The sequence below is a fragment of the Sceloporus occidentalis genome, unplaced genomic scaffold (assembly GCF_023333645.1).
Source record: "Sceloporus occidentalis isolate IW3139 unplaced genomic scaffold, rSceOcc1.0.p SCAF_132, whole genome shotgun sequence".
Lineage (NCBI taxonomy): Eukaryota > Metazoa > Chordata > Lepidosauria > Squamata > Phrynosomatidae > Sceloporus > Sceloporus occidentalis.
Window position 1 is genome coordinate 57,730 of NW_028317112.1, and position 10,046 is coordinate 67,775.

The 10,046-nt window shown below is 41.0% G+C and overlaps 1 protein-coding gene and 1 non-coding gene across 2 annotated transcripts; one reads left to right on the forward strand and one right to left on the reverse strand.

The window, feature by feature from the left end:
• The first annotated feature begins 303 nt into the window (after positions 1 to 303).
• Positions 304 to 2,049, forward strand: LOC149281417 (protein CREG1-like). The gene is made up of 3 exons (XM_089499280.1): positions 304 to 591; positions 1,503 to 1,622; positions 1,864 to 2,049. Exons 1-3 carry the CDS (start codon positions 304 to 306, stop codon positions 2,047 to 2,049), a joined length of 594 nt encoding a protein of 197 aa, XP_089355406.1.
• A 464-nt stretch (positions 2,050 to 2,513) lies between these two features.
• Positions 2,514 to 2,586, reverse strand: TRNAM-CAU (transfer RNA methionine (anticodon CAU)). Its single transcript has one exon. It is a non-coding gene; the product is annotated as a tRNA-Met (tRNA).
• Positions 2,587 to 10,046: the final 7,460 nt, after the last annotated feature.

Below are 10,046 nucleotides of genomic sequence, written 5' to 3' on the forward strand. Positions count from 1 at the left end.
GTCAATAATTACTGTCTGTAATCGCTATGTAGCGAATCGGAACAAGCTATGTCTTAGGTCCGCCCGCCCTTTGGGTGGACGGCTGTTTACATATGGCCCTCAGCCTCCTTAACTGTTATTATTGGCTAGGAGTCCGTGAGCCCCGCTGTCAGTAGGTGGCTCCCTGGCTCCTCTCTGACATTTTGATTGGCGGGTGGTTTAATTGACCCCTCCCCTGGTTGTGTGATTGGACAGTTATTGTTTTGGAACTCCCCCGTATCTGCAGCTATACCAGGCTGTCACTGCCCGGTATTCTCAATCACTATGTCACGGACAGGCGTTTTTCTCGGTATCTTGTTCCTGGCTGTGCTATGTGTGCAGTCTCCGTGCTCTGCTTCTCTCATACCGCCACGGAATGACACTGCCCGGGTGGCCCGCTATGTGGTGCATCACTGTGACTGGGGCGCAATGGCCACCATCTCTTCACACGAGTCTGTCAGGGGGCAGCCTTTCGCTAACGTGTTCTCTGTGAGCGACGGGCCCCTCAGGACCAGCACCGGAGTGCCCTACCTCTACCTCACACTCATGGAAATCTCCGTGCAGGACTTGCAAGTGAGTGCAGGGGTTTAGTGGAGGAAGGGGGATAAGTAATACTGATACAGCGCCCCAAGTAGTAATAATAATAATAATAATAATGCACCCCGTGACACTGCGCTCCATATCACTAATACCCCTTACACTGCACCCCAATAGTAAAGCCTCTTATACCAAAATGTCCTGGAGAACGTGTCCCAATAATAGTTTGCCCCGGCGTGCCCGTGTCCAGATAGTTCTTAGACCCCCACTGATCCCCAGCCCTCTCTATTTCATATAAATGCACAAATTCAAACATTCTGTTTTCCACTGAGAATGAAGTTTCTCTGTACAGCCGAGCGCAATTCTTATCTCTCAGCTCACAGCCGTAACCTGCCTGTTTATCTCGTCAGCGTAGATAAACAACAAAAAAAAACTTCAAAGAGGGGAAAAAAAATGAACGCAAAACGGGTTCGATTGATACCCTTAAAAAATAAAAATAAAAAATAGTTTCATAAAATCTGTTTTACTCCCTATTTTAATCTCCTTTGGAATCTAAAACCATCGATTAAATGCAAATCCCACGATAGGAGAGATCATTTGCTCCCTATGCTTACAGAAAGCTAGGTGTCACGAGTGACTGTGAATCAGCTTTTTTGTTTGTCACATCAGCGTATTAAATGTGTGTGTTTAAGATTGTCGCTCGTTACACAATATCCAAACGAGATGCCTCTTAAATTGCTGCGCCGCGAACTTTTACTTCTCCGCTCGCTTGTGAACCCTTTATCTTCCTGCGAGTCCAGCAGCAACCGCAATAAATAAATGATTTTTCCTCCATTTCATTGAAGTTTGTTTTTTTTTTAAGTGTTTTTATTTAAATGCATTATTTACTTCTTATCATTCTGAAATTACAGTTTTTTTTTCCTCATTATTGATTTTTTTTTTGCTAGGTGAACCCAAATGCGTCTATAACGTTGTCATTGGCTCAGACCCATTACTGCAAAAAAGAAGGCTATGACCCTCAGAGCCCGCTGTGTGCCCATGTGATACTGTCTGGGGCCATTCAGAAGGTGAGTGGTGCTTCCCTGTAGGCATGCTATGGCCTAGGGCCACGGTACGGGCCGCTGTCAAATGTTCCCTTCCCCTGGAAATGTGATTCCCGGGGACCGCGGCTGACTGGGTCTTTCCGGTCCGAGACCCGGTGGTGTCACGACGTTTGTCTCTGTGTGCGACCGTAGAAAGAAATGCGTGATCCGTACATAAAAAGCAGGCTTGGAGATTATTTTGATGTTCCCTTTCTTTTCCACCCAGGTGGATGACGCAGAGACCGACGCCGCCAAGTTAGCTTTGTTCAGCCGGCACCCCGAAATGGCCAGCTGGCCCCATGACCACAACTGGTTCTTCGCCAAACTCAACATCACAAACATCTGGGTGCTGGACTATTTTGGTGGAATCAAGACTGTGACACCAGACGAATATTACAAAGCAAAACCTTAGTAAGTATCGCATCGCCCCCGAATGTAGTCACGTCAGTGTGGTAAAGACCCTACAGTCTCTCTACAGACGCATCTGGCATGTCCGATGTTCACTCCCCACCAGTTGCTGTCCACACATGGTATTATCAGTAAAGATGGACTACAGAGTCCTACTTCCTTATCACAGTGTGGACAGCATGCAGAGTATAAAAATTGTATTTTCTTAAAAAATTATATATACACACTATAATTATATTTACCCTGAGGTAAGAGCAGAGCAAAAAAATCTCTTTTTATTAAATATTTGGTCTTTTTATTTTTTATTAGTGACGCACTAAACACGAAAAATAAATCACGGTTCTATAAACCAATGGAAAATTTGGTAAATCAGAACCTTGTTCCAAAAAAAAAAAAAAAAAAAAAAAAAATTGTCTCGGTGCTTGACAGTTTGCAGAATAATATATTATAGACACAAAAAAAATAACTTGCCCCGTGTGAGGATCGAACTCACGACCTTCAGATTATGAGACTGACGCGCTACCTACTGCGCTAACGAGGCTGAGTGTGAGTGTTTTATGGACACACCAGGCTTCCTTGTTTCCCAGCTTCCTGTAATTTTAAGCTGAATGTTCTCTTTTCAACAGATTCAATTACTATTGGAGCTGAGGACCCAAACCATTGTTGGGAGAGTTTTCAAGCAGCCTGCACGTGTTTTGATTTTGCTTTCGTTTTTCAGCATTCACCTTTAGATCGAAGTCTGCAAATATTTAATCAGGATAGTTCCATCTTTTTCATAGGTTAAAAAAAACAACAATCAAGGTCAACGTTTCCAACATACCCCTGCGCACAAGACATTATGGGGTTTTGTTGTGAAATTGTTAAAGTGTCACGTTCAACATAACCCAATACAGTTACTATTTTTTGTAATGTCAATGCCCTGGATAAAATGCATAGATTGCAGCACTATATATGTAAACCAGCAGCGCTAAGAATGTTTTAGATTTGATTAGATATGGTGCTTGTATAGCTTTTAATGGAGATGTTTAACTCTCTTTTTACTCTTTGCTGTCCTCCTCATCGTGTGTAATATGTATGGGGTTTGGCCCGTTGGACCCCGTCAAGTTTCAGAAACTTGGCAGCTATTGGCTCCATTTCTGGAAGCTGCCTGGATCGTGCAATCAGGTGTGTTGCTTATCAGCTGCATAATCGGGTCCCTTGGCTGAATTTGCCCCCATCCTGAATACTGCCAGCCTTCCACAGCCAGTGGGGGCAAAGCCCAAGGTTAGAAATATTATTAGAGATCCAGGCCCTGGGGGGAGAGCAAAGTCTTTTAACAAATATTGAAGGCAGTGAAGTGCATATGGATCTTCTAGCTCACAAACAGGGCTGTAAATTACCCCTCCCCGCAGGGCAGATAAACCCGAAGGCTTCTTGAAGTGGCTTCAGATAGCTCTTGTAATTCTTAACTCCCAGACATCCTCAAGCTGGTTTTACAATGTCGCTGGCTTATATTATGAGCAGAATCGGCACCTTGTAACCATTTGCTGTGTCATAAAACTGAACATAAGTGGAGTTTTTGCAATGTTCGCAACCATTTAGAAGCTCACAGAACACAAACGCGGAGACATGGCTCACGGGAGCAGCATTTTGTGTTATGCCGCAAATCTATAAATGAACACAAAAGTTCTGACAAAATTATTACTATGACAACGGGCGCAGAAGTAAAAAATAAGCCGTTAAGAACCCATCTGCTCATGAAAAGCTACTTTTAGTTTATGTATTTGAATCTTTTCATAAACGGGTCCAGCGGCGCAGTGCACTGCGGGGGCAGAATAACACTGGGGTAAAAGTGGCTAGGGCCTCGATTTGCTGCTTAGTTGCAGCTTTCTCATTCATACCTCCCAACTGTCCTGCTCTGTGCAGGACAGTCCCTGGTTTGGCCACTCTATCTGGCTGTCCCACCAAGCTCTACCTCAGAGGTAGAGTTCGGCAGGACAGCGGGGGTTCCTTATTGCACAGCATGGATGCTGTGCGTGTGCAGAGTTGTGTGCATGCACAGTAGCGCTGCCAGTTTTGAGAAACACTCTACCTCCTAAGTGCCTCTTTTAGTACTTATTCTTTCATTACGAGATGCCTTAAGGCAGTGGATCTCCAGGCTTCGAGGACCACAACCAGGCAATAAATCAAGTCATTTTAATGTGTTTTTTTTATATATATATTTGAGATGGCTGTGTTGGAGTTAAGGTATCCAAAAATATTGCCTGTTTGACCCTGGAGTTGCAAAACAGAAGTTTTATACCCATTATGCCATGTGGCCAATGTGGCAACATAGCACAAGTCTTCTAACACTTATTTAGAGTGCCTTGCTTTTCTTATTTCCTGTAACTTTAGCTTTATGGTGTAAAAAAAAAATAAAAAAAAATCGCTGTCCCTTGAATATGAATAAAACCAAAAATTATCTTTTTTAATAAGATATAAAATTGATTGTTTTAAATAAAGGTTTAATAATGTGTGTGTAATGAAAATGAGATCACTCTGACCTGAATCTCTAATGCCTTTTCTTAAAGCAGAAATTTCCACGCAATAACTCATAAACTTGATTTCACAACAATGGAGATTTTTTGGAATCTCCCCACATGCACCTAGTTTTCCTGCAACACATGAATGAGCCCTATTGATTCATGGAAAGAGACTATATTGCTCCAAACTGAGTTAATTTTGTAATGCCTAGAAGGTCTCTTAACCCCTTTGCAACACAAGACATAAGTTGCTTGTCCTTGAGGACGCAGAACTTAATAGTACGTCCCCTCGAGTGCTGCACTCCAGGATCCGCTGCTGAAACAGCCAATGATGGAGGCCAGGCAGACCAGCTTTAGCTCATCTGGAGTACATCCTTGGACCCACAATTTTTTTATTTTATGAAATACTGTGAAAAAGTAACAGAATATTTTTTTCCCCCTTTTTTATGAAATTAATAGGATCTTATTTAAGACTATTTGGTTGGTGAATGGGTAGTTGGGTTTAGTTTAGATTTAGGTAAGAAATACGTTAGTTGAGTAAGTTAAGGGCTTTCAGTTTTTTTGGAGGTTTTATCTTTACCACGATTAATTTGGGGGGTGGGCGATTACATGAGTGGCAGGTGCTTGCCCATGGAAGTCAATCAGAATGACTCGATAGCATCCACCCCATTTTATAAAAATAAAAAAAATCTCTTTAGACAAACGTATGCATGTGAGATATTGTTGAACCAACGAGATGTAGAATACAAATTGAGGTTTTTTTTGTTCAGTCACAAATCCAGAAATAACTGGTGAAATTGCATATTTTTGAGAAAAAGCATATTTTATATGTTTACCACAAACTTTGATGTTGGTGTGAAAACAGGTCCATATACCCCAGTGATCCCAAACTTTTGAACAGTGTTGTATCATGCTTTACGCTGGTTGTCTAGGAAAATATGGAACCTCAAATGAGAGATGGGCCCAGTAAATCCATCAGTAAAAAAAAGTTGGAAATGCACATTTTTAGACCCCATAACATCTCAAAAAAATGGCAGATCGATGTATGCCGAGTTTGGGTTATTGGGTATATCCAGGAAATGTTGAATACATTTTAAATTTATAAAAAGTTTAAATTTATCAAAGTTTGACTAAAAAGTTGATGACTAAAAAGACATTTTCCCATGTCTATGGAAGGTCCATTGGAACACAGGAGTGATGGGAATGATAAAGGGCCATTGGGACACAGGAGTGATGGGAGGGATAAAGGGCTATTGGAACACAGGAGTGATGGGAGTGATAAAGGGCCATTGGAACACAGGAGTGATGAGAGAGATAAAGGGCCATTGGAACACAGGAGTGATGGGAGTGATAAAGGGCCATTGGAACAGAGGAGTGATGGGAGGGATAAAGGGCCATTGGAACAGAGGAGTGATGGGAGGGATAAAGGGCCATTGGAACACAGGAGTGATGGGAGTGTTAAAGGGCCATTGGAACAGAGGAGTGATGGGAGGGATAAAGGGCCATTGGAACAGAGGAGTGATGGGAGTGATAAAGGGCCATTGGAACACAGAAGTGATGGGAGGGATAAAGGGCCATTGGAACACAGGAGTGATGGGAATGATAAAGGGCCGTTGGGACACAGGAGTGATGGGAGTGATAAAGGGCCGTTGGGACACAGGAGTGATAAGGGACCCCAAACATTTGAATGGTTTGGGGTAGCATGGAAAAACCATAAAGTGAGCAAACAAAATGAAAAAGAACACATTTTCTTTCACAGTATCACTTCTAACAGAATATGTGCAAATACAGAATAAAATCTCAATTGTATGAAATAATGAATCGCATCCTATAAAAGGACACTCAAGCCCCTAGCTTTTCTGGCACAGGCTTTCTGTTTGAGATTTTCAGCAAGCAGTCATGTCGTTTTCACTTACTGTACATGAAGAGGCAATTATGGTCCCTCTGGAATTCTGAGAATTATGAAATATTACGTTGTTGTCCTCCTTTAATACACTTCCCGCTGAGTGTTGCAACTAAAAATCTAAATCATTGAGAAGCACTCATGAAACCATTCAGTCTTATTTATTCCCTTTTTATTTTAGTACATTTACTTGGAGAAAAAGGTAATTTAAATAGCCAACCCCAAAGGGACTCTAGTACCCATATTTCATTGCATTCAGTTCAGATTTTACTGCACGCATTCATGCCTGATGTAGAAGCTGCAACTCTGCTGCTGCCATTCTCTTCCACGGTCCAACATTTCTTGACATTGGCTGCTAGAAGCACTGCCATTCAAATAAAAGGAATCACTTTAAGTGCATGCTCACAGAGGTCTGAACAGACCCCCAACTGCAGTGTTTGTAGGGCCAGAGCTGCAGCAGTGGGTACCTGGGAGCCTGATCACCCAACAGAAGATCTGCCCCTATTTTTGTGGCAGGAGGGGAGCTGCCGCCCCAAAATACACCACTGAATACAGCTAGGTATACAGTAATGTAGGTTAGCATTACTAAATATTTGGTTATATTTAATTTTGCTCAATTAAACATCTGCACACGTGGACCTTTTTTTCAGTCGTGTGATATTTTGGGTGACTTTCCTGCTCAAAAACCACGCTGAGCTGATGCTTTATGGCAATGCTAATGAAGTCCCTTCCTCCATAAGCTTTCATTACTCAGAGTGTGTGGGTATGTGATTAAGGCTGAGCCATTCTATGATTTACCACAAGGCAGTATGATAAGGAATCGGGGTGTTTAGTAGATTGGTAACAGAGTTAGAACACATACTAATGATTAATATAGTTGTCTGAAATATTACAACATAAACATTTCATTACCACAATGTGGACCCACAAATGTCCAACGAAAATTCTGAACTTTTCGCTTTGTTTTCGTACGATTCATGGGGTGTGGCCTCGTTTTTTATGCTTTCTACGAATCAACGAATTAAGAAAAATTCTGTAAATGTGCAATTTGTACAAATCTAGAATAGACTCCCAGAAATGGGACTACACTGAAGTGTAGTATCAGATATTACCACTAGATGGCGGTAAAGGTGTGACAGAAGCATCCTTTGCGCTGGTGATGTAGCTGGAACATCATTTGGTTGAGATTACTGTTCAGGCTTTTATGTCAAATGTGAAGGCCTTTAACTCCCACCACTTTCAGCCAACATCTTTCACAATGGAGAACTAAAAATACCAACATGTTTCTGAAAATATGTTTCTGGTTTGCACCTGAGTTTTTAATCCCAAATTAGGGTCTTAGGGTGAGGGGGCAGATTCTCAGGGTCACACAGTATGGAGTCGTCTCTATATTGTGCTCTGACCAAAAGATATCTGGGCGACCCGGTTAGTACTTTTCTCAGCTTAAATATTTGTATTGGATATTATGTATTGAAGATATGTATTAGATATTATAGATATGTATTGGATATTGGGTATTTTAGATATGTATTGGATATTAGATATCTATAGTATCTAATACATATCTATGGTGTATAAAGTGTATGGTAGATATCTACAATATATAATATATATATATCCTCAAAATTGTAAGCTTGCGAGCCGGGCTCTCTCCACCTAATATATCGGTTTGTCTTAGTCTGTCAATTCTCGTCTTGTCAGACCCCTTGAATATATGTATTGTATTAAGCGCTGCGGAAATTGTTGGCGCTATATAAATGAAAGATAACAATAATAATATAGGTGGTCTGTATGAATGAGTATGCGTGATTGAGGGAATGAATGAGTATCTGTGAATGAGTAAATGAATGAGTGAATGCATGTTTGTGAATGGGTAAATGAGTAAGTGGGGGGAGGGTGGCACAGGGAGGTTGTAAGTGATGTGTAGACCCCATACTGCTGGCAGCATAAATACACAAGGGGGGCAGCTAGACAGATTTCAGCATGTATTGGCTGCTTGTGCATGATAGGAGCGTGATTGCTATTGCTATTGCTATTTTTTTTGTCCAATTTTGGTGTGCTACTTTTAATAAAAGTGTGGTTATTTATTTTTATTATTTTTTTAAAAGGTGTGGGTCATTTTTGTTTCGGCCAAGAGAATCCTGAATTTTCAGTTTCGGTGCAGAATTTTCATTTTGGTGCATCCCTAGTGTTGGTGATGCAGAGCCTGCCCTGGTCTGTGTTTGGGTGGAGGTGTGACAGAGTCTGTCCCGGTATGTGTTTGGGTGGACGGTAACGTATATTTCATACAATCACTACATAAACACATACCAAATACATTGCATATATAGTTTGAAGAGAATTTGCTTATAAAATGTTTTTTTAACCATTTGCCAATTTTAAAAAAATGTCCCCGGATTTCATTTTAAAAATCTGGTCACCTTAACCTAATATGTATATGATGGGAGCCCTAAGGATCTGAATTAGTGTTCTTCCCCCTTTTAAGTTATCCCTCTCCTGTTGTTAAGTTGCTGATTACAGTGATCTTAGTTATTCTGAGAAGAATGTTTATGGTACATATCTTAACTGGCCCTGTGGCCCTAAAGGCACTCAAACAGCTGCTTGTTCACTTGGCATATGTGTAGGCTGAGGTCGCAAGGAACTGACTGCGGTCCCCTTTGTCAGAAGAAGCTGGCGTCACAGGCTTCTTGGTGGCAGATACTGCGTATCGGTGTTTGCACTGAGCACTGTTACATTTGAATCGATTTAAATGCCTGAACTTCCTTTAGGTCATTCCCTTCCTGCAATTTCAGCACTGGTCACCGTGTGGTCAGCAGGCAGGGAGATCCTTTAATAATAATAAAAATAATAATTATTATTAGTAGTATTATTTCTTATCAACACATTAAATAATAAAGGAAAAATACAAAAAAATGTTAAAGTTTTTTTGTCTTTTTTTAAAGTTTAATAATTTGCCTTTTTGTTTAATTATTTATTTTGTTTATATAATAAAAGAAAAAAAAACCCCTAATTTTTCTCACACATTGTCCTTCTCCACGTATAAGCATTTATGATGACAAAACCCTACGAGTCGATGAGGGATGTCGTAGGTTTATTTCCAAAAAGAGTAAGAAATACTTTTGTCGGCGAAATTAATATATTCACTAAGTTAGGCTTTCACGTTCAATGCATTCCTTATCAACGTCAAACACAGCTTCCAAACAGAGAGGAAAAAGGAAGAGAGATACTGAAGCGGCAGCGGTGAGAGAATCCAATTGTGGTCTGTTTGTGTGTCGGTTGCTGAACAACGCAACACGAAAAGAGATGTTCGAGATGTTCCGTTTCCGGGGCTGCTGTCGTAGCAGAGCCGTGTGGGTGAGGCAGTCGCGCAAGCTTCTCAGGCAGGTGGATGCCAGTGCTGGTCCTTTGTCTTTTATTTCGGAGTCACCATGAGGTCCAAATGGATCCCTTTATCGGCATTACTGCTGACAAAAGTCCCGGCAGCAGGTAAAGTGAAAAACAACCATTTTTGGACATGCTTTTTTTTTTTTTTTTTTTTTTTACTAAAAATATTACTATAATATTGCTTAAAACGGTACTCAAGTATCAAGGGTCGTT